General features: G+C 43.3%; 1 protein-coding gene across 1 annotated transcript in view; it reads right to left on the bottom strand.

Moving 5' to 3' along the window:
* LOC144786128 (uromodulin-like) overlaps window positions 1-26,008 on the bottom strand; it is a 649,354-nt gene that overhangs the window by 496,981 nt on the left and 126,365 nt on the right. Inside the window, exons 6-7 of the mRNA XM_078665094.1 lie at window positions 7,292-7,530; window positions 7,042-7,164 (exon numbers count right to left, since the gene is read on the bottom strand). Of these exons, the coding sequence (XP_078521220.1) occupies window positions 7,042-7,164; window positions 7,292-7,530 (362 nt within the window). The remainder of the gene's footprint in view (window positions 1-7,041; window positions 7,165-7,291; window positions 7,531-26,008) is intronic.

Raw genomic sequence — 26,008 nt, 5'->3', positions numbered from 1 at the left:
AGTCAGAAACCGTCCCGTAATCCAAATGGCTCTAGCTCTCCACATAGACATCAAGTAACGGGTGAGTGCAAAGATCAGTGGCTTGCTGAGATCGGTTCTAAGAATCCTTAGGGCAACTTTATACTCTCTAGCGAACACGTTTTGGCACAGTGTAAATATCCAACACCACCTATTGATCTCACAACTGGGCAGAAGAACATAACATTTTCTAGGGTCTCCCTCAGGGTGACATAAGCCGGGCTCCTCCAGTCATCTGCCTTAAGGACTTTGGCCCACTTGGATGTGAAAGAATTAAGGGGTAGGGTCCCATAACGTAGTTGAAAGAACAAACGCCTGGAAAAAAGTGTTTTCTTTTATTATTTCCATTTTGACAGTCTGAAAGAATGAGGTGTTCAACATTGGTGCTGTGATAAAGCGTTTAGCCCTGAAGAACTTACTGGAAATTGTTCAAGGCAGAGAAACATGTTGGCAATAGGTATTGGTATGTGATGATAGCTACCATTCCCCTTTTTTAATTCGACAGATCACACCTTAGAATTAAGAATAAAGTTTTGAGAGAGGTGTGCCTGTTGATTTTAAATCACTTTGTCACCAGTGGAGTGAAATTGTGTATCGCTCCCCTGCACTCTTTAGACACACACATTTGTTTTGTTTGGACACTTCTCTTTTCTTTTCTGGGACAAGAAAAAGGCCTGCTTGTGATGAGAAAATGAGCCCAATCTGGTGAGTACCTGCCAGTTACCCCGAAGGTGGTGCGCCCGTGAGGGGTTATTTTTGTCCTTCACATTTTTTCACTTGTTATCGTATCACATAACATGTGTCTCAGACACTGCCTTCTTCTTTTTGGACTGTCATTTGGAAAATTAATATTTAGACAAAATTGTTTAACCTTCTAAATAGAGGGCGAAATACAGTAAACACCCACAGAGAAGGAATGGTAATGAGAGGTGGGTGTAGCAGAAGAAATTGATAATGAGACATTCTTTCTGCGAAAAAGAATTGATATATTATTCGCCCAAGAGACAGGGTTATTGTTGTATTGACCAAGCATGGGGGTAGCCTGCAGAACTTAGACTTACACCGACACCAAATGACCATGCACGCCACCTCGGCATCATCCTCGACAGCCAATTGACCATGAAGCGACAAGTCAACACAGTCCCCACCTCCTGCTCCCACACACGTCACATTTGCCACAGAATCTTCAGATGGATCCCAAGTAACACCAGAAAGACCGTCATCCAGACCCTCTTCACCAGCTGCCTCCAATACGGGAAAAGCCTCTACTCCAGCATCTCCACCCAGCTCCTCAGAAGACTCCAGATCATACAAAATGCTGCAGCCAGACTCATGTTGGACCTCCCCAAATGAACCCTCATCGTCCCCACCTAAGAGACCTCACTGGCTCCCATCCAAAGGAGATGCCAGTTTAAGATCCTCACACATGCCTACAAAGCCCTCCATGACCTGGGACCTGCCTACATCAATTATCATCTGATCTTCCATCAACCGCTAGACTCCTGCGCTCCTCTTCATTCGTACATACCACTCGCATTTGCCGCAGCAGTAGATGCTCCTTCTCCCACATCACTGCCAAGAGCTCCTCACTGGCAGACTTCAGAAAGAGACTCAAGATCTGGCTCTTCGACTGAGACACAGCACCCAGATACCCCTAGGGGGGACAGGGTTGAGCTTTACAAATGCTGCTTGAATGATTGATTCATGCCGACAATAGTATGTATTCGTACAACCATCATGCTCACGTTGTTCTTACTTGATAAACTTGAGAGCAGATATCTATGTTTTGGTAAATTTATTTAAACGTGCTTATTTGGTTGCCAATCAAAATTACAATGTTCTAGATTTTTTGGTTCTTGTGAGGAAACAATGACAGAAATATGGCTTGGCTACTTTTCATTTAATGTTACGAGACAGGAAACCTGGAGCACATATTTTCTATTATGATAAGAACTATTCAAGGACAATCCAATATATGTCTGGCATCTTCATTGATCCAAGTAGCGAGCCCACAGACCTTATGTAATTAATATATATGCTCCCTGTTCCTTCTGATGTGTTCCTGCATGAGAGTGTAACAAAAGCACTATCAGTAGTTCTAATACTTCACAAAAAATAAAGAACATGGGGGCATATTAGCAGGAACCTCGTTAAAATTATCGCAGTTTTAGCGGCAGGAAACTGCCGCTAAAACAGCGATAATGGGATTGCTAATATGCGTTATAGAATTCCAATAGAAGCCCAGGTTAGATGTGCAGGACATCTAACCTGGGCATCTATTGGAATTCTATAACGCATATTAGCAAGCCCATTTTCACCGTTTTAGCAGCAGTTTCCTGCTGCTAAAACTGTGATAATTTTAACAAGGTTCTTGCTAACATGGCCCCTGATTTTTAATGAGTGCCTATGACTAGCACATAGAACAACAGTCCCGACGAACATGAAACTCACTTTTTTAAGCAGCCTAACATGTACAGTGCTGCTGATATTCTGAAATAGATGGATAAGCCTCTGGAGCTTATTTCTGTCACAAGGGGTAAAATGCTGTGTGTTATTTACTATTTCAAAATGTTCTCACATGCACTACTGGCATTTTCTGCTTCAATAGAGGCTAGTAAATGAGGTTCCTGCAATCTTGTGTGCATGGTACCATTTTTCAGAGTTTATGTTTTATCTGAAAAGTAATATTAATGAATAATATTTTTTATGTTGTTTCCAAAATGCAAGTGATGTGTTAACATGATTGCAGTTGAAAGGAAAATGTGGTAGAGAACTGTGTTTATTAATGTAATTTAGTAATGACACATTTGTATGTAAATACCATCTTCAATAATATAGATGCTTTTCTGAAGGTGTTCTCTCATTCACTCCTGTATTCACCTCTCCCATCTGGTTCCCCTCACACCTTCTCTACTCACAAGTTCTGCACAGCAAAAACAAGCTGATTAAATGGATTTTTTTCAAGTGTTCCTGACTGTTGCATTTTTCAAGGCCCTTCCTCTGTAGTTCTGTTGTTGGGCCTGGTTCTATTTATTAGTGTGAACGGCTTTAAGAAATTGAGTTGTTGGTTGGCTGGGATGTGAGCCCTAGTCAAGCAGGAGATACAATCCCTTGCAGGGTGAGCCACAAAAAATCAATAAAACAACCTGTGCTTCACCCAGGGTAGCTTGGCACAAAAGCAGTCAGCCGTAACTTTGAGGTAATGTATGAAGTATTTATGCAACATACACCCAGTAATAATGTGAAAACACAATACAAGGAAAATCCCAAAACCGATATTGAAAAATAGAGTACATTTTAATAAATATTTTGACACCAAAACTCAAAAATCCAATCAGTAGAGCTAGAGTTATATATTTATAAAGTTTTTAGTGAAAACTTTTTTCTAAAAGATCAAATTGACAACTGCTGATGTAGTCTCACCAGACCAAGTCAAAGTTGAAAAATGTGACAGACCGCGATGAAGCGTGATTTGGTTACAAGAAGTGGAATGGGCTCAGTCAGCACTTACCTTCGGACTTAAAAGAATTTCTGAGGAAAATGTTCTGAGAAGGTCAAGTTCAGTAGGGAAAGGATGCAGCAGTTCTCCAAGGAGGGAGAATCGTCATCGGATAGGCTTGGGTGGAAGCCACTGGGAAGATTTCTAAGTTTGGACTTTGTTTCTGAAATGGAAGTCAAAAATGTCTAGTGGGACGAGGCAGAGGGATGTAGCTGAACGCAGTTCCATGAGGCCGGATACCCACTTGGCGAAGGACCACTGAAAATGATTTGCCACTGCGTAGAAGAACTTAGCGGGGGAAGCCGCAAAGTTAATCTGACCAGCGATGCACATCCGGCATATAGGCATGCAGGTTGAGCCCAGTTTCCTCTTGATTATTGGAGTCGTTTTTGGCCAAAAAGTTTCTAAGTCCTCAGTTTTGGAATTTGGCCATCTGAGCAACTTTAGCAGCATACCCAAGGATCCAGGACTGGTGGGACTCATCTTGGAGGTTCAGGATCCACTCAGGCTGTGTCCAGGTGAGAGTTTGGTGTGAACCTTTTGTGATACTGGTGCCCTGAACACGATGCCAGCAAATTAGCCCTTGGAGTCACTCTGGTAGTCCTGGCTACCGATGAAGCGACATGCCTCAACAGCAGGGCTGGCCTCTGAGCGTTCAAGCAGGCAGCAAAGCAGTCCTTCCGGTTACAGCAAAGCAGTCTTGCAGAGTGCACAGTAGATCGCAGCAGCAATCAGTCCTCTGAGAAACCTTCCGCAGTCTAGGAGTGAACTGAAGAGTGGATCTGTAGGTCCTAGTTTTATTCTCTGCTGCCCTTCTTCTGGTAGGTGGAAAAAGCTTCTAGAAAGGGTCTTTGAGGTACATGCAATTTAATGCCTCCCCTGGTCTGGCTCCTAGCTGGCTACAGTGACAGTGGTTAGGTGTTAGGTTCTTTGTGTGAAGGTAGAGTCCAACCTATTCTGTTGCAAGTGGGGATCTGCTCAGCTCTGCGCCCCCATCCTGCCAGTAAATGGCCCATTCAGGCACACCTAACCCCTCTATTGTGTGACTGTCTGGAAGAAATTCACAATGTCCAACTGTCAGCTAATCCCACTCATGTGACCCAAGACAGGCTGCAGGCACTAAGGGTAAGAAAATGACAACTAAAAGTGTAATTTTCAAGAATGTCTGACTTTACCATTAAAGAGGATGTCTCATTACAAGTCCATAGATACCAAACATAACATAGCTACCTGCTCATAATTGGAAATGACAGTTTATTAAATGTAGTAAGTAATCCCTTAAGTTATTTTATGGGAGGGGTAGGCCTCACAGTTGCGAAAAACAAATGTAGAACCTTTTCCCTCCCAGGACATGTAAAACTTAAAAGCACATACTCAACCTTTTAATTACACAGCACTCTGCTCTATGGGATACCTAGGGCTTAACTTAGGGGTGACTTAGATGTGATAAAAGGGGAGTTTAAGGCTTAGCAAGGGTGTTTAAATGGCTAGTCAACTTGCCGGTTCAAAACTGCATTCGGCAGCAATGGCAGCCTTGGTACATGTATTAAATTGCTACTTAAGTAGGTGGCACAATATGTGCTGCAGGCCCACAGGTTATTACAGGTAGCATTTCATTTATCAGCCCTGGGTATATGGTGTATCACTCTAAAAGAGCATCACTCTACATGGGACATATAAGTAAATTAAATATGTCAACCAGGTGTAAGCCATTCGATCCATGTTTAGGGGTGTGACCACGAGCACTTGGGTAGCAGTGGTAAAGTGCACAGAGCCCTTAGGCCAACAACAACAAATTTCAGCACCAAAAATGGACAACCCTGAGGCTAACAGGTCTAACAACCTTCATTGTTGAAATCTTCCATATTACTTTGAACATCTCTGTATAGTACTAACATGGTAGATGCTGGAAACTGTCATAAAATGGGATAGTGCCTATGTACTTAGGGCCAAATGTACAACAGCAAATTGCATGCACAAACAGGTTTGCGACCCGTTTGTGCAAGCAATTTTCCTCTGGGCCATGGATTAACACTATTTTGAAACTCGCAAATATTTTGCGACTCGCAAAATAGTGTTTTGCGTCTCGCTTTAAGGAAGGGGCGTTTCCTTCCTAGTAGCGACTCACAAGCCATGTACAAATGTTTTCCGACCACAATTGCAGTCGCAAAACACTTGTAATTTACCGCCCTCTTCAAGAGGGTGGTAATTCAGTCGCAAATGGGAAGGGTTCCCCAGGGGACCCCTTCCCCTTTGCAAATGCAGGGGAAAATATTTTTTAGGGCCAGGCAGTGGTCCGAGGGACCACTACCTGCCCTTAAAAAATGAAACGAAAACGTTTCATTTTTCTTAATTAAATGCATCCTGTTTTGATTTAAGGAAAAAACTGCTTTAATAAACATCAGTCCCACACATGGAGGTCTGCTGAGCCCAGCAGGCCACCATCCCTGGGAAGGTCAGCCATTCCCAATGGGGTCACAAATTGATAGTGCCTCATTAATATTCATGAGGCTCGCATTTTGCGACCCCTTTGGGAATCGCAATCAGTGTCTCTGACACTGTTGTATATTGTAAATTGCAAATCGCAATTAACGACTCACAATCGAGTGCAAATTACGAGTCCCAATTTACACTGGTCGTATATCTGACCCTTAATGATGACATGTCCTTTTCTGATTTGCCAAGAGAGTTGTTACCTGTGATCAGGTCACCATGTTTCTATTCTTTCCCTATTTTGTTATGCAAGAATTGTAATTACGAAAATCATCATTCTGGGACTGAGCCAGATTTTTTGAAGATTCCCCTTTTTATACGAGGGATGCTCTTTGATTTCTTTATGATTTTGATGCTCAATTGGTACTTAGATGAATTTCTTATTTTGATTACTTTGTATAACTTTGCATTTGAGCCGTTGTGACATTTATGCTATTTTGCTTGATTTTGAAAATGTTTGTAATAAAAATGTTCACTGATGTTGGACTTAATTATTGAGTGGTCCTATTAACTTATAATTATTACACTGCTTTTGGGGCGGGTGCCTTTTTGCGCAAGATCAACCCAGGGAAGAAGTACATGAGGTACAATTTTGGGTGAAATTTCGGGGTGCCCTGAATTGTGGCTATGGCTCTGCTCCCACATGTATGAGTAATAAAATGCCTCATTCTATTTTAGGGGTTAAGTAAAAATATAGCTTAAATTTTGATTGTGAAGTACGACGAGCCATACTTTTTTAAAAGGGGTAAAATGAATTGTGAAAAAGTATCGGAACAAAAGGTGCAGCTAATGAGGGAAAATAGTTGAATCAAAAAGTTCTTGAAACATGACTTTAATGCTGAAATCTACTCTTTTCTACCGATCATTCACCTAAATGGGTCAATTAGGATAACATTTAAATAGACGAGAAGCAAAACAACATATATATATATATATATATATATATATATATATATATATATATATATATATATATATATATATATATATATATATATATATATATTGAGGGTGGCATTGTATTGACTTACTTTTTCCAAATCTGAGAGATCCACTTGAAACACGTGCCCAAAACTTCTGGCTGCAATGTCTCTGTAAACCAGGAACTGAGGATCATTTACACCATAACACAGCCCGGTAATCAAAAAGAATATCTAGAAGAGAAAAAATGAGTCATAATCTAAATTTTCCCATTTAAATTGTTATCAATAATCAATACATGTCTACTTAGAGTACTTGATAAAATAAATATGTATACAAAACAAGAAATTCGTCCCATACCTGGGAATGTGTAGTGTCTATTAAGGAATATACATGATCCAGTATCTCAAGGTCATTGTAGTCCAATGCAGAAGCATCCGTGAGAACAAGAATGAAAGAATGTGGTGGAGAAGTCATCAGAGCCAGTTCAAGTCCGTGAATGGCCAGTTCCGGACAGTCACCACCACCGTCTGCATAAAGATTATTGAAGAAGGCGGCGAACTGACTTATTGAAGTTGTGTTGTAGCTGGGACCAACACCTGAAGAAAAGAAAAACATCTATGGATATTGGCTCTGCAACTGCATCGTCTCTGACCAAATGTTAAGACACACTTGTGAAAACGAACTGTTCAAGACATTTAGTAAGTGAACATCCTGCTTCATCATACCAGTCCTTACATATAAAGTTGATCCTACTTCCAAGACATCCCCAGTCTACTAATTGTGAAAATGTTAACCCCAACATCTAACACAGATGCTATCAGTGGGGCTTGCATTCTCAGACTCCTGCAGTGGTTGCTTTTTGTCACAAACGTTGCTCTGCTGAGGATCTAGACTCACTCTGTTGTAATTGTAAATGTGTCTTATTATGGCGCTTACTAACCCTAACAAGGCACTGAATTGCTTTTTTTGCAATTCACACGTTACTCCGGAACCCACAAAGAATGAATAGTGGAGTAGTATAGGGAAATATGTATTTATTTGATCAGTGGTCATGCAAGTCAGTTAGTTTGTTTGAATCGGATAATGGAGGGATAGGAGAGGGAAGAGTCTGGAAAGTGTTATTTGGGAGATCATAGTAGTAAGACGAGGCTTGGGAGGAGTAAAAGGAGAGATGGAGGAGAGAAGAGTCTAGAAAGGGATTGGGGAAATCATAGTAGTAAAATGAGGTTTGGGATGAGTCAAAGCAGGGATACATGGGGTAAGAATTTAAAAGGGTTCGCTTGAGAGATCATAGTAGTAAAATTAGATTTTGCTGAGGAAAGAAGGGCTAGGGAGGGGAACAGTCTAGAAAGGTTTATTTTGGCGATCATAGAGGTTTTGTATGAGTCAGAGAGTGGAGGTAATATTGAGAAAGGTATAGGTTGAAACAGAGTAATGCTTTGGAGAGTCAAAGGTGTTTTTGCTTGTTTTAACTTTTTCTATAATAGAAGTAAAGTCATCAATATAAAGATACATAACTACATACTAGAAATGGTATACTGTTAATAACTTGGCCCTAGTGAGCGAAATAGATTTGGGATATGGGAGCCTCCTGGGTGCCGATCTCAGGTCGGAGGTTTTCTCCATTGCTTTGATCATAGGCTAATACCTATGATCAAGTGACATATGGGGCAGAGGCCTCCTGTGCATATACAGGTAGGAGTCGAGAATCCATATGATTCATACTGTTTTTTCGCCCAGAAAAAAGGTAAGGTGGTTGTTATGGACTGTAGTGCAGATGTGGAACTCTATTTTTAGCTCTTTGAGCAGTGCTCATAATGTCAGAAACTGACAAGTGCGCCTACATTATGTACTATAGGCAGAACTACATTGCCCAGAAGGCTCCTGGGCGGATCCAAAGGTTTTTAATCATGTGACACGCAAACCGCGTCGTACGTGATGCTAGTATCTTGTTGAACAGTGTCGGAGAGTCGAGTCGTCCGTATTGTGTTCCCGACTGACTCTGCTTTTCTGTTACTCGTCTTCCTGGATGGGAGGATTTGGTGGATTCGTACCTGAGACGCCTTGCACGTCTCATGCTGGTTGAACCTGCTCGGCTGAGCAGGTTGTTGCTTCTTCCCTTCCCGCTTGCGGCGCAGCGAGGAAGGAGTGGTCGGTGAGGAGAACACTGACGCCCTGTCCTTCTCCGTTCTGGCTGCTGACTCCGAGTCCGGCGTGACTCATTGGCATTCTTCTTCTGCTCGGCTGAGCAAGGACTCAAGACTTTTAATCCCTATTTGTTTAACATAAGGACTTGGAGGTGGCCGTAAGCTTAGGCATCCGGACTGGATGCGCTAAGACTTGATTTAAAGTTACTTTTGATTCATTTCCTTTCTGACAATCCGGATGGATTTAGTTGATCTACAAAGAAGTCGCTAGACTATGACTTTGGTACTATGCCACATGGAATTCCTCATTCCTTTCCTTTGACTCAATGTTCATTATCACAATAGCGAGTTTCTATGGTTTGGTTTAAAAGCAAGGGAAGTGCGAGCTAGGGTAGGTAAGTGTTTGGTTTGAATTGAATTGTGCAGAGCAGGAATAGATTGTGGGTATTATATCATCTGCTTTGGTTTTCAGGAGCAGATGGTCTGCATACAAGAGAAGTATCTTGTTCACTGAGACATTAGGAAGGGTCCATCTCCGGAGCTGAAAGAAAGAGGTGTGTCCTATATCTTTATTAGCGAGAATTCATGAGAGTAGCTAGTAATCTTTTTGTGCCTAACATTGTATCTTCTCGTTCCAGCTTCCCTTCCACTGCTGCTCCCTCCCTTCCTTTCCCTCACTTGATTACCTCTATGCTCTGTGTGTTTATCACTGGTCAGAGTGTGGGGAAGTCAGGAGGTGGACCCCTTTAAGCATCACTCTGATCCTGAGGAGTTTGACTGAATCGTGACAGAATCACGTACCCACGAATTGGACTCCTCCCGGTCAGAGTGTAGTTAAAGATAGCTACCTTAGATGATGTGATGCAGGCGTTAGTTCTTGTTCAACAAGAGTTGTAAACGTCACATGCAGAGACGGCAGCACTCAAAGAGAGGATGGATAAGCAGACCAGAAATCCTTTTGATGCCACAGTAGGGGCTTCCCAGATTCAGGTAACAGTCCCTCCACCCATTCCTTTGGCGAGTCCAGAGAGGTATGCGGGTGATCCACATAAGATTCAGGCCTTCCTGACCCAGATTACGTTGCATTTTTCTTGCAGGCCTGCCTCTTTTCCCACGAACCTCTCTAGGGTGGCCTTCGCTATTTCCTATCTCACAGGAGATGCAGCTAATTGGGCAGTTCCTTTGGTGAGAAATGACGATCCCCTTCTCACAGACTGGGCTGGGTTTCTTCGGGAATTTGAGAGGGTGTTTGATCGTAGGGCCACCACCCTTAGTGCAGACCGTGAATTATTGGAGTTGCGTCAGGGTAGGAAAGATCTGGTTACATACATGACCCCCTTTAACCCGCTGGTAGTAGAGACCACATGGCTCGAGGAAAAAAGGATGGCTTTATATTATCAGGGCTTAAATGATAATATCAAAAATGTTTTGGCTCAAATAGATCCTCAGCCCACAACCTGCACGGATTTGATAAATCTCACCCTACGTCTGGATCACAGAATGGCAGAAAGGGGTGTAGATCGGAAAATAATGGAGAGAACAGGGGGTAGTGGGGACCAGGCAACTAATGTTATGCCAAAAGAGTCTGGGGTGGAACCAATGGACATAGGAGCCATTATACCCCCTTTATCCAAATCGGAGAGAGAAAGCAGGCGGGCCTTGGGTCTCTGTATGTACTGCGGTAAAAAAGGGCACTATGTTAAAGATTGCACGACAAAACCTAAGAAAAGGAATACCTTCTACTCGGGGAAACAGGTAGCTGCCATAACAGTCGAGGATACCTCTAAGGGGGAAACTGATGGCAGGGGGTCCAATAGGGAGAGAACAATCTGCAGGAGCTACAACTACCGTCTCTAGCGGTGTTAGGAGTGAAGCACACAGAGACACACATAATCCTGACCATGGTCCTCAGGACAGGTCAACATACTCATCAGGTTAAAACCATGATTGACTCCGGGGCCACCGGCAACTTCATAGACCACAGGTTAGTCCATCGGTTGGGGCTAGTGAGAGTTCCTTACACGACACCCGAGACAGTACTAGCAGGGGATGGTACTCCTTTAAAATCAGGTCCCATCACTGAGCACACAGAAACTGTAGAGTTGGTCCTTGAGGGGGATCCACAAGATCATGTGGAAGACATAGTGTTAAACATTATCAAAGCTCCTCAATATGAGGTTATTCTAGGGATGCCGTAGTTATGGCTACACAATCCTACCATGGATTGGAGGTATAAGACCATTTGTTGCAACGACGAGGAATGCTTAGCCCATTGTATGAGAAGCAGCGTCTCTCACACACTGTCGCTAGCTCAGGTCTTTCAGGTATCCACTGCAGCTGAAAAGGACGTGGTATTGCCACAGGACTATCCGCAGTATGTGGAGGTGTTTAGCAAAGCGAAAGCAGAGAGACTACCACCCCATCGCGACTATGATTGTCGGCTTGACCTGGTGGAAGGGGCAGTGGTGCCCTCATGCCGGTTTTATGCGCTATCAGATCCGGAAACCAAGCATCTGCGGGAGTACATAGACCATTGGGTTCATCCGTCCGTCTCATCCCCCCGCGGCATCTCCTCTTTTCTTTACTGCTAAAGCCAACGGCGAATTGAGAATATGTATAGACTATCGCCAATTGAACAAGTATACCTTGAGGAACAGGTACCCGCTTCCACTCCTCCCGGTACTGTTAGAGCAGGTGAAGGAAGCTACCATTTACACTCGTTTGGATCTGAGGGGGGCCTATCACCTGGTAAGGATACGTGCCGGAGATGAGTGGAAAACGGCGTTCAAGACGCGTTTTGGGTTGTTCGAATATATGGTTATGCCGTTCGGGTTGTGCAATGCCCCGGCGGCATTCCAATATTTCCTTAATGACGTGATGAAGCACTACATAGACCGATTTGTTGTCATATACATCGATGACATCCTGGTGTATTCGGTCTCCCCAGCTCAAAATGTAGGTCATGTGATCCTCATACTTAAGAAATTACAGGAACATGATCTTTACTGCAAACTCAGCAAATGCAAATTCAGTGTTTTAGAGGTTGAGTTCTTGGGGGTGATTTTGAGTTCTCAGGGTTCCAGAATGGCTGAGAGAAAAGTGAAGGCAGTCCAAGAGTGGCCAGTGCCCAAGAGAATGAGAGAAGTCCAATGTTTTCTGGGTTTCTCGAATTATTACAGGAGGTTTATCTCGCACTTCTCTCAGATAGCATCACCAGTGTCTAGACTGCTGAGGAAAGGAACTCCATTCTGCTGGACACCGGAAGCCACGCCGGCTTTTGTTCAGCTAAAGGAGTCGTTCTGTACTGCACCCATCCTGAAATACCCCCAATCGGATTTGCCTTTTATTGTGGAAGCGGATGCTTCAGACGTGGCCATAGGAGCAGTATTGTCTCAGCGGGACAATGACACAGGACAACTACACCCTGTGGAATTCCTATCTAAAAAATTGAACACGGCCAAAGCCAACTACTCTATAGCAGGGAAGGAACTATTGGCCATAAAAAAGGCATTCCAAGTATGGAGACACTACCTCTGGGGGGCTCAACATCCGATAACTGTTTACACCAATTACCGGAATCTACAGTTCATGAAAACTGCCAGACATCTTTCACAGCGTCAAATGAGGTGGATGCTGTTCTTCTCTGACTACGACTTTGTGATCACCTTTCGTCCAGGGGCTGATAATAAGAAAGCCGATTCATTGTCCAGACAAAGCGGAACAGCATGCTCTCAACCCGAAGAACAAAGAGCTATTATTTCACCTACCCGGGTCGTATGTTCAACAACTGTGGATCAATTTGTGGCGGAGATTGCCAAGGAACGATCTCCAGCCCAGTGGTGGAGGTGGGCGGATCAAAATGCCCGGCGAACTCTCAAACATGGCATACCCATGTACAAAAACAGACTGTACCTGCCTACCCACAACCTCTGTTTGAAGGCCTTTAATTGGTGCCATGATGCGGTTACCGCAGGGCATCCAGGACATCAGAAAACATTACGTCTAGCGCAAAGACAATTCTGGTGGGAAGGGATGTCCAAAGACGTGAAAGAATGGGTTGGACAATGTGAAACCTGTGCTCGAGCAAAAGGGGAACATGCCAAGAACAAAGGAATGCTGATGCCGCTGCCTACTCCGTCTCAACCCTGGCAAACTATCAGCCTGGACTTCTTCTTAGGTTTACCTATGTATCAGGGATGTAATGCTATCCTGGTGGTGATAGACAGTTTAACTAAAATGGGCCACTTCATCCCCTGCAAGAATCTGCCGACGGCTAGCCAGACTGCTCAACTACTACTGACTGAGGTGGTCCGACTACATGGTATCCCGAGATCCATCATATCAGATAGAGGTCCTCAATTCGTTGCTCGCTTCTGGCACATGTGGTGCAAGGCACTGCACATGGAAGATGCCTTATCAACCAGCTTTCACCCACAGACAGACGGTCAGACAGAACGTTTGAATCAGACCCTCAAGAAATACTTGAGGTGTTATGCTGAGGATGCGGCGGAATCGTGGGTGTCCTTGCTTTGGCTGGCCGAACTATCGTATAACAATGCGTGGCATTGTTCCACTGGTGAGTCGCCATTTGGGCTAATTCTGGGTTCCATGCCAATACCTTGCCGGTAGTTGTTCCGAGGGGCGTTCAGAACCATCCCACGGTGGCGGCAAGAATGAAGGCTCTGTTGGGTATCCATCAAAATATCAGAGCACATCTTGATGTGGCCAAGGCATCCCACAAAAAATGGGAGGATCGTCATCGACAAATCCGTCCAGTGTACCAAGTAGGAGACAAGGTCTGGCTTTCAACGAAGAACATTCGGTTCAGATATCGCAGTATATTCCATCCCTGATATATAGGCCCTTATCCCATTGTGTGCAAAATAAACCCAGTGGCGTATAAACTGAAATTACCGGCATCCTTGAGGATACATCCCGTTTTCCACTGCAGTCTTCTGAAACCTGCGCTTGGCGCTCGCCGGAGGGCGACGCCCCAGTGATGAGAGATGGTCAACTGGAGTATGAAGTACGAAGAATCCTGGATTCCAGGTACCGTCAGGGTCGGCTGTGGTATTTGGTGTCATGGAAGGGATATCAGTCGGAGGATGATTCATGGGAACCAAGCTCTGGGGTCCATGCGCCCCGGGCTGTGCGCCTGTTCCATTCTCGGTATCCAGGGAAGCCAGGTGCTAGGAGGCTCTTGGGAGGAGGGCATACTGTCAGGAACTGACAAGTGCACCTACATTATGTACTATAGGCAGAACTACATTGCCCAGAAGGCTCCTGGGCGGATCTAAAGGTTTTTAATCACGTGACACGCAAACCGTGTCGTACGAGATTCTATTATCTTGTTGAACAGTGTCGGAGAGTCGAGTCGTCCGTATTGTGTCCCCGACTGACTCTGCTTTTCTGTTACTCGTCTTCCCGGCTTGGAGGATTTGGTGTATTTGTACCTGAGACGCCTTGCACGTCTCATGCTGGTTGAACCTGCTCGGCTGAGTAGGTTGTTGCTTCTTCCCTTCCCGCTTGCGGCGCAGCGAGGAGGGAGTGGTCGGTGAGGAGAACACTGACGCCCTGTCCTTTTCCGTTCTGGCTGCTGACTCCGAATCCGGCGTGACTCATTGGAATTCTTCTTCTGCTCGGCTGAGCAAGGACTCAAGACTTTTAATCCCTATTTGTTTAACATAAGGACTTGGAGGTGGCGGTAAGCTTAGGCATCCGGACTGGATGCGCTAAGACTTGATTTAAAGTTACTTTTGATTCATTTCCTTTCTGACAATCCAGATGGATTTAGTTGATCTACAAAGAAGTGGCTAGACTATGACTTTGGTACTATGCCACATGGAATTCCTCATTCCTTTCCTTTGACTCAATGTTCGTTATCACAATAGCGAGTTTCTATGGTTTAGTTTAAAAGCAAGGGAAGTGCGAGCTAGGGTAGGTAAGTGTTTGGTTTGAATTGAATTGTGCAGAGCAGGAATAGATTGTGGGTATTATATCATCTGCTTTGGGTTTCAGGAGCAGATGGTCTGCATACAAGAGAAGTATCTTGTTCCCTGAGACATTAGGAAGGGTCCATCTCCGGAGCTGAAAGAAAGAGGTGTGTCCTATATCTTTATTAGCGAGAATTAATGAGAGTAGCTAGTAATCTTTTTTTGCCTAACCATTGTATCTTCTCGTTCCAGCTTCCCTTCCACTGCTGCTCCCTCCCTTCCTTTCTCTCACTTGATTACCTCTATGTTCTGTGTGTTTATCACTGGTCAGAGTGTGGGGAAGTCAGGAGGTGGACCCCTTTAAGCATCACTCTGATCCTGAGGAGTTTGACCGAATCGTGACAAGGAGACAGGTATTCTTTGAGATGCAAACGTAGCTGTTCTGATTCAACTTTCTCACTTCCTGCCTAAAGGCATTTGGGGGAGCACACAAAGTACTCTAAGAAACAAAGTACCTTTCCTATGAAAATTATTTTAGAGCCCTTAGTGAAGGCACTGATTGGCAGGAAGAAAAATATAAAGCTTGTTAACTACTTTAGTACAGTTGATGAGAGATTTGCATCATGAGCACTACTTCTGTAGTTTGAAAAGGAAGAGTCTCTTCTTTCAAGCAATGTCTCTCATAAAAGGCCAGACAGCGAGACCTGAACAGTAATACTCAGTAGGTTCCAGGGAGATTTATTTTGGCGTGGGGGGTTGGTCCCGCATGCAGGTGATGAACCCAACAGGGTAACCAATTAGTTTTTGTAGTTTTACTTTCTCTGGTGAGGCCAAATGGGCTGCTTACATGGGGCGATCAGCTCTCCCAGGGAGAGGAAAACATGGCAGCCATTTTCATTGTGGCTCGCCTTGCCTAGGGTTTTTTCCTCACATATATTTGTATGAAATGTCTAGAATAGGTGGGGATCCATAAAAGTCCTACTACCCAGCATTCCCACACTTCCCCTGGCAGAGTCATAGACCCACTTGTGTGGCTAGACCTAGGGCTCACGATAGGCATGGATGAAAACTGTGGCTATATAGGCAATGTGATATTTGCATGGTTCAAGATTTTGCAACACTGGGGGTTAATATGCATGCAGCCATATGATGTTTAACAAGAAAAAACACTTACTAGGGTGTAAATTGTTTCCCTTTGGGTATGTCTCAATTTTAAGCAGTAAGATGAAGAAAAGGGTATGTTGAGGATATTCCACGATCGTTTATTTCTAATTGATGTTATTCCTGAAACTACTCTTTCTAGTCATTATCCTGAAGCTACCCAGGAGAACTCTTAGGGGCCCATTAGGATGTCGGGCGGATTGCCCCCGGCAGGCTGGCGGTAGCCACCACCAGCCTGGCGGTAGCCAACGCATGCCTGGCGGGGGCAATCCGCCAGACATCCTCACTCGTTTTCCCCCCTGCCATATTAGTATGGCGGGGGGGACCTCGGCGGGCGGAAAGACCGTCCGTCGCTTTTCCGCCCCGGTCGCCTTGCGGCCGGGGCGGAAAAGGAATAATATGGTGGCGGTGTCTATCAGACACCGCCAGCCATATTATGATGGGCATTTTACAATGCCTTTCCGTGACGGCAATGCCGCCACGGAAAGGCATGCGGTCTTCACTTTGGGGGCCCCCTGCGGGCCCCCAAAGTGAAGGAGGGTCGGGGGTGCACACGGGGGGGTACCTGTAGTACCCCCCTGCATTTGCATATACAATGCGGTAGGCACCGCACGGTACCTGCCGCATTGTGTATGCAAATGCATGCATGCATTTATGGCATTGTGGCGGGCGGACAATGTTATAAATGCAGGATGCCGCCGCCACTGTGGCAGCCGTATCCTAATACCACCCACGGAACCCCCGCCCATATGGCGGGCGGTCCCAATCCCCGTCAGGATGGCGGGCGCGCAAAGTCCGTCCACCATCCTAATGACCCCCTTAGTCTTTGGCTCCATGAAGGAAGCCTATTTTGGTGGGAATTTTGAAAATGCAACCCCTTTAAAAGCCACCCATTTTGGGTGTGCAGGGCAAGCACACTCTGAATTAGCAGCATGGCTCCTTGTCTCAAAGATGGCCTCTTTCTAATGTATGAATTCTATGATGTGGAAGAATAGGAATAGGAGTAATGTGTCTGGACAGTCCCCAAGTTTAAAGTAGATTCTTCGGAAAAACACAGATTTCTGAGGGGCATATTATCAAGGGGGTTTATCTCTGCTTTTTTGGCTTTAAAAGCCAAGAAAGCGGAGATAAAATTATCTCCCTATTACCTAGCTGTCGCTAACACCAGTTAGCGACAGCTAGTAGGAGATAGCGACCATCTTGGGCCCCACTTTACATGTCAGTGATATTTATCACTAATGACATGCAAAGTGGGCGTGCCAAGATGTTAGCGACTGGAAACAGTCGCTAACATCGCTATCTCCTATTACCAACTTTTGGAGATATTCGCGCTAAGCGCGAATATCTCCAAAAGCTAACACCTGCCCTGAGCAGTTCTTAGCCATGTTATCCAATGGGAGGTGGATAACATGGCTAAGAGCATTAGCACGGTAATGCATGAATATCGCTGACTTTTCAGCGATATTCATGCATTGCGGCCGATTTTTATCGCATTTGCGATAAACCTTGGTAATACCAAGGTTTATCTGCGATAAAAATCGCCGCAGCTCAGCGGTAAATTTTTGTCTCTAACCAAGCAATAGCGATAATTATCGCTATTGCTTGGTAATATGCCCCTTAGTACCTTGCAGAGTTATGATTTCCCTGCAGATGTCTTAGTTCCCTACAAGTTATCCATATTTTGCCAACTTTCTGCAGATTTGGGAAATTTTAAACAGTACTCAAACTTATTTAGGTAGAAAGAAAGTGGTCTGAAACATCAAAAAGAAAGAAGAAATGAAAAGGTCAGGGAGGCAGAGCCAGGGTGGAACCTATTAACTTTGTCTATCAACACTGCAGGATTTGACTGAGGTACTCTTTGATTTTAATAGCAACTGAGCTGAGTAGTAAGTGGGACTGAATTATTGGCACCTACATAGTGGCTCTTTACAGAAAGCCACCCAGCCCAAATCACTCAGTTACCAGAAGATGTTCTCTTCTGCTCCATATACATGACCAGTGCTTAATTTGTAAAATAATGAGTGCTAGTGTCCAAAGCGCTGCTCAGAAGCCCGGCTGACATTATTAAATGTCAGTAAGCCAAATAGCAAAGCAGCATAGTCCTGAATCCACCTCAGGCCTTCTCAAACCCTGCTATACACAGACTGTGCATTTATCTCACTCTTGCCGGTTCCTGCTTGCTCCCTTGGGGACAGGTTTTCTGTCTTTCATTTCCTCGTTCTTTTCCATTTGTGTATTTCTCCCTCTCATGTTCTCAGGAAATGTCTGATGAGGAACAATAAGTGCTGGTCCCCAAAAATAAGTGGACAACCAATGGCTCAAATTAAGCACTGTAAATGATTGAAGCACGCATCTGTAGCCTGTCAGCATCATAAGCTTGCAAAGTGGGCTTGGTCAACATTGTGTGGGAAGGCAAACTATGTGCCATCAAATCAGTTAAAGGCTGCTGAGAGAAAGTGGGAGTGGTGGAGATATGTGAGGATGATGGAGGCCTTGACAGTAGATCACAGAAAGGGTAATTGAAGAAAGACTTTTTGAGTGTAAGAACCCACGTGCACATTTCATAAAGCGCATGTTGTAGTACATAATGAATAATTACCTACTACCAAAATGCAAATCACAAACCTACCGGGGCTATTCATAGAGGTAACTTACACCAATGAGTTTGTTACACGTGTAAGTGTACTCTTACTCTACTTTTGGTTATTCACCATTTATGAGTGTAAATTTACTCAAAAGTGTAGATTTACATGTCTCTTCTCCCTAAGAAAAGAGCATTAAGCCAAATGTACAAGTGTATGTTACTACGGACAAAAAGGAGCAGTAGTATGTCCAACACCATACACGGGCAACCACTAATACCCTCCAACAGAAAATAATGGAGAAGGGGCTTACAATAGTAGCCCATAGGAAATGATGTTAAATTAAATTATCTTATTTCAGCTGTAAAAAAATATGTATAAAATTAATGTAATGGTAACAAAATAAATATAACTAAAAAAGAAAAGTTGTTTATGATGAACTATTTTAATAATTTAATTCAGGTAGGCTGTTTTGAATACATCTTTAGAAAATATAATTTAAATAAAGCTTTAAAACAATGTTAATTTAATTTAATATGTTTAGAATATTCTAATATTTAATTCATACATAAGTTCAACATTAAGATACATGTGTAAAATCATATACAGTATTATTTAATATTTCTTAAAGTTTAACACATTCAATCATTTTTCCATATACTTTACCATTGAGAAATCTCCACCTGGTGGCAGATAACTCCTTAGGGTAAAATATAGTGAGAACTAAAAACGTTTATTAAACTTTAAAAATATGTAGACATATTTCATATTGACTAATAATGTAAATTACATTTTCAGATGTATTTTAAATGAAGAACAACATGAAAGAATGCTACAGCACTATTTACTAAATTTAAATTTAAAATACATCTATTTTGAAAAAATAGATTACATATAAATTATTTTAGGATGTTTAAAATCCTACCTAAAACAAAAAAAGATATAGTTGTGTTATATATTAATAATTAATAAAAGAGATTATAGAAATCATTTATAGTAATTTAATTATTATATGTAGGCATTCTCCTTTTCCAACAGTTTTTTTTAATGTCTGCACTTATGCAATGCTATCACCTTCTAGAGGTCCTCTTCAATGGCTAAGTGCAGAATATTTCCTTTTTCTTTTTTATTTCATTTAAAAGGGACATCAGCCTGGTATGTCCGCAACGTCTGCTTCTGGAAACCAGCTTTAGTTCAGATTATTGCTGCATCCTGGACATTATTTTATGTTGGCAGTTCTTTTTCCATCTGGTCACTGGTGCCTTCATCGATTTGTATTCACTTAGAGACAATGCTCTCATTTTTGTGGTCCTTGTGCTCTATGCCTTGGTTACCTGGTTGACTTAGGAATGCTTATTTTTTTTTTTAAATAATCCTTAATTTTAAAAAAATCTGTTAATGAAATGCACTGTTGTATGCTGTATGTCATTTTTACTTTTATGACATTAAGTTGTTGAATAAAGCATTCTTGACTGCATCTGGATTACTCTGATTCTTTTTGGTTGGAAAGTCCCTGTTCAAAGATGATCATAATTATATTCTAAGGGACTTAGGTTATTATTATGATCAACTATGAACTGTTAGTTAGGATGATTCTTGCTATGCTTTATTGTCTTGAAGGTATGCAGTATATGCATCTACTACTATAGGGGCATCTTGGAGAGACTTGAAAGAGGTCTTCATTTCCAAACTTTTCTGTGCTTAACCTTGATACCCAATGGATCTATCTACATTGTACTCTTGCAATTAGGAATCCCCTTTCACTGGATTAGATTCCATGTTCATTCAAGACTTTTGAGTACATGTTGCTTGTGTATTTGTGCATGTGTTAGTTTTACTGTATTCAGGAGAGTCATAATGCATTGTCTGTGATATGTTGATTGTTATGGGTAGTGCCAAAAATCTATTACTGTATTGTATTTTCTTATAGGCTTACAACAGCAATATCGGTGTATAGTGACCGCTAATTTTCAATACAGAGAGCTCTGCTCTTGTGCATAACTGTCCTTAGCTTTCCTCCATCCACTCACTAAGCTGCATATGTCTGGAAAGATCTTGGTACAATAAACCAAATGTTCTCGATGACACAGGTGATAAATATATAGGTAGGCCTGGAAGTTTTTTTCTTTATTTATTTTGAAAGTTGTATAGAGCGCGAACCAGACCCTTGCGGGTATCAGAGCACTTTACAGGAAGTGAAGAAAAATTATACAACAAAATACAAAACGAGTCTAAACAAATATACGTGTACATAAAGTGCAAACATACATCAAACAAATGAGGTAGATCAAATATGAATAGCACATTGTGCAAAATAAAACAAAGAGAGGGGTGCAGGTGAGTGTGAGGTGAGTATGAGGGTGAGTCCGCACAGTAGACTATTCATCTTTTTTTTATCTCTGTCCTTTTACAATAAAGAGCAGAAACCTAAAATTGTACTTTCTTTTTATGTTTCTTTGCCAGAACCATTTGTGAATGCCATCTGTTACAATTAGTTAGATCGAGTGATATATAATTTATTTATTAATATTATTTTGAAAATTCACTTTATTCATATGATTGGATGTACTCACCTGACATCATTCAGATATAGTTGCACCACGCAACTAACTCCCACTTGTGTCAAGAGGACCATTGGAAAACCCACACTATGGAAGGTCAGTGTGTCTGCTTCCTCTGGCCTGATATGGGAATTGTTGTTATGAAAAGGGTCAGCTTATGGTGGTAGTTAGCAAGCTTTGTAAAGGCAGTGGGGAGTTTGCTACCACAATACTGTAATGGTGTTGAGAGAGCACAAATCTGAAAAATGTAGAAGTGCACCATATTTACAAGCACGTTGTATTAGTCTAGTATATAATATACAAGAGTGTCAAACCTATATGGAGAAAATATATACATGAGTGTTTAATTAGAATAGAGAAATATATCAGTGTGAAAAACGAATGTAGAGATGTAGAAATGTTAGAATGATGTTGGAGTCTCACGTTATGGGGCTGTGTGAAAAAGAAATGTAATTCTGCAAACCATGGAAATGTGTAGGCCACATGACATTTCACAAGAAACGAAAGATGCTGCTACACTTTTAAGTAACTTGAATTCTAATGTCATTTTGCTATAGAGTATTGTTAATCATAGAATTGAAGTTATGTTTTAAATAGATGTGTTACATTATAGTAATGTGTGTTAGTTAGAATACTGTTTAAACATAGAAATTAAATGTGCACATTGCAGAGGCCCGTTTCATGTAATTCTAAGTAGGCCTAAATTGATAAAGTCGCTTCTTTGATCTGCATGTGCTTGTTAAGGAGAGGTCGCGCAGAGCACGAATGTAAAGCCTGTTCAAAAATAGTTTACGACCTAAAGATATGGTGGAGGTCGGAATTTGGGGCCTACCGAGGAAGTGTCTGTTTGCAGGTGCGAGGGGGGCCTTTATCAGAAAGTGATGAATGGACTCTTGTTCAAGAGAGCCCGGCACTTGCCTGTAGGAGTCTTCAGGAATTTTAGGGGGTACCGTCTCGCTGGAGAAGAAGCCTGGGAAGCAAGGTCAACTTTAACAAAGGGCCCAGAAGAGGATCAGACTGGAATTTGCCGCCAGAAACTACACCACGTGAGAGGCGTCTCCAGGGGCGTTCCTATTGGAAATGTGATTTTGTATTAGGGAAAGCACCCCGGGGTGGTGGTAGGGCAGATGATCTGAGGAACCTAAGAGAGCGGATGGGTAGGCAGATAGAGAACTGCAAGACTTCAACTTAACTCAGAGACTAAGGGAAGTGTGTGATATTCTTTGGAAGTCACCACTACTGACACCTTTTTAGGTTAAGATCTGTTAAGTAGGGATGTCACTTAGTCTAGTGTAGGGACAGCCTAACCTGAACTTTTCCTTTCTGTAAATGACTCTCAAGTTGCAACTCATAGCGATTCTTGCAACTCTCATGGTATGAGATATTTTTGATAATTTCCTTTTGCCGATTAAGAGCATTCAGAGAATTTCTTTTTATATTGATACCTGTATATCTTTTGAATCTTATTCTGAGATGTTTGAATCTCCAGATACTTTTGGCTTTATAATAAACTCTTAAACCTTTTCCAGTGGTAAGTGGTTCTTTAGAGTGGTGTAAGTTTTTCTTGATTAACCTAGTGGTGGATTTGCCTTTTACTCAATGACAGGTACCAACGATTCAGTCGACCTGAGCTGGGATCTGGTAAGGTAACAATAGACCAGAAATCCCGCGTCAGCAGTTGGTAGCAGAGTGAGGATGGTTATCTTCTTGAGGAAGGTAATCTAGGCTAGGTTAGTTTACCCCAAGGTCCCTAGAGTTCGAGAGGTGGCCTGCCGAAGAAGGCACTGACGGAGAGAGAAAAGCAGCAGTATCGGACGAGAGTGAGTATAAAAAGGGTCATGCGTGAACAGATTGCGGTGTTTTGTGTTGTATTTGTATTGTAATGTCATGCGGAGTTGAATGCCTGTAGTATGATTGTGGGAAGGTTGTGAGCGCGCGCAACCTGGTAAAATCTTAAGTTCGGGGTAGAGCTTAAGTGGTTCGGGTGTATCGAACATCCAGAGTAATTGTCGACCAGAGTAAGGAGGTCATGAGGTACCATTGACCGCCGCAGGACCGAGATAGGGGGAGTATAAGAGTGAGTGTGTGAGTAACGGACGCTGGTCGAAAGTTACTGTGTGTAAGTAACCTATCAGAGAAGGCGATTGTCTGGACGTAAACGGAAAGACATTTCGTCAGTTAAGGTGACAATTACAGTTAGGCTGTGGACGTACAGCCAAGAAAACTGATCGCTTGGTCGGAAGTAATCATTTTTCAGAGTATGAATGGGACGCATGCATGAACGCGGAGACGAGCTGAGACAGGAGGGGAACTGCTGCGAAGGGGGACGAGTGACGTCGGAAAGAGCCGCGCTGAGATTGGGCGGCTAGTGAGGATCCGCGACGTGATAGGGTGGTTGGTGTGACGTCAGCAGAAGCCGCGTAGTGATAGGGCAGCTAGCGAGAACAGTGCTGAGATTGGTGGATTCTCATCAGGAAGTAAACAAACCGGAGAAAACAGAAATTTGTAGATTTGAACATGAAGTGTTTTAAATGTTTGAGGGATATTTTTAAGAGAAAAAGGAGAGAGTCTTTTTACGGGGAAGAGGCACCGCCAGAGGGTACACCGGCTCACTATATGGCAGCGAATGTTGGTTTACACACTATATTGTGGATTAGTGATTGGAGCAAGCTTACGGAAGAGAATGAGGAACTGCCGTTCCCAAAGTATGGGACGTTTAAGTTAGAGGTGTTACATCGGCTGAAAGCAACTATGTCCTCATTGAAACCTCAGCCTAGACCGACACAGTTTGAGGCCCTTAACGCATGGATTAGGGGGGCGCATGACAGGAATATGAATAGGCGCCAAGAAAGGCTGACACGATCGGTAAGAGCGGTGCGAGATTCCAAATGGGATGAGGACGCCAAGAGGTGGAGGGTACAGACAATTGAGGTAGATAAGCTATACCCAGTGAGGGAGGTGGCAGGAGAAAGGAGACTCATGGAAGAGGATGAGGAGAGCGAGTCGGAGGACAACTTGATAAATAGGTTGCTGATAGACAGACCGCCTCCGAACGTTGGGGGAATAGAGAGTAGGGGACTCGCAAGGGAAGATGGGGCTGCCATAGAGGGGTATATACCACTTCCTATATCGGAATGGACACCTACCAAAGGTGAAGAGACACCTCAACATAGTACAGTACAGAGAGTGGTTGGAAGGATTGCAGTGCAGAAGATGCCAGCATCTGAGAGGGCTGAGACCCATGAATTACCAGATGCTCTCCAAGTACCCGTTACCATAGGACCTATACGGTCGATTTACCACCCAGAGAGGGGGAGAGAGGAGGAACAGGTACAGCTAGACAGAGAAAGAGTTGAAATGGAAAGGAGGAATAACACAACAAATGCCTGGAGGCAATTGCCAGGACTAGTGACGTGGAACCCCCCATTAGATACAACAGTGGGCCCCGTAATAGATCAGGGGGGTCAAAGGGGACCGATGGACCTGAGGGGACCACGGCCGAAAACCTATACAGAGTTAAGAGCTGACTTGAGAGAATGGGAGGGGTCCACAGAAACACCGAGCAACAGGTCCAGAGTAGAAGCAGAATGGGGAAGTCGAGGCAACGGAACGGTATCTCACTGCGGGGCAAGTGAATGCAGTCAGGAACGTGGGGGTCAAAGTCAAGAGAATAGAGGAGTTATGCGTCCTATGGACGGTAGAGACGGGCAGGAGCGAAATGGAAGAAGTACGGAGTGTGGAGAGATATCTCGTCTCATTCAAAGTGAGGGAGATCAAAGAACCCAAGAATATAGAGAGAGGTTTAGGTGCACTCACCATTCACCTAATGATAACATACAACACTGGAGTTGTGGGGACAGTGAAGGGTCTTGCCATGCGTCGAGTGTCCAGAGACCTCAGGCAAATGCGGATGAAATGGGGAATAATTGGATGTCTTGTCAACCACCTAGAGAAACCAGGCAGAATGGGGGATGTGGGACTATGAGAGGAAATGGAGTGTTTCATCATCCACCCAGAGAGGACGGAATGGCATGGGACCTGGAGAGGTGGGAGCATGGGAGGACTCCCCATAACTCGCCTGAACCTAGACGTAGAACTAGGAGCTGGGATGGGAGAGATGTGAATGGACCCCCTAGAGCTAACATACTGAAAGCTGCAGTAAAGGCCAAAAGACTCGATGTCACTAGCTTAAAATCTGACCTGGATGAGATAATAGATGGGACATTGCCTTTAGAAAGGATTGATCTGTACGAACAAGATGAGTTACTGTTTATAGCAAAACATATTACCCGAAAGGCAAGAGCAATACATGAGAAACTGTCTGGACTGGCAGACGAATATATGGTAGACTTGTCCAGAACAAGGACATTACAGAGTAACCATAGGTTGCAGTATTCAGACCAAGACTTAGACGAGAAGAGAACTATAGGATTAAAAACACACATAAGGGAACTGATAACAGGAATAAGAGCGTGGAGAGAGTTGGACAAATGGGAAGAGAGGTGGTCCAAAAGGGGTACTGTCAGGCGGAGCACGAGTGTGATGTCTCCGGAAGGAAGGGTAATGCGGATGGAGGCATTTCCTTTGAGAGAAATATCGAATGGGAACTATGTACATGTGCCCTGGAGTAGAGGAGATTTGGCTGCATTTACCAATTCCTTTCCGAAGTTAAGGGACAATCCCGTTGAGT

This window comes from Lissotriton helveticus, chromosome 10, assembly GCF_964261635.1.
Source record: "Lissotriton helveticus chromosome 10, aLisHel1.1, whole genome shotgun sequence".
In the NCBI taxonomy this organism is placed as follows: domain Eukaryota; kingdom Metazoa; phylum Chordata; class Amphibia; order Caudata; family Salamandridae; genus Lissotriton; species Lissotriton helveticus.
Note: the sequence above shows the minus strand (reverse complement) of the source record. Positions and strands in the feature narration are given on the sequence as shown.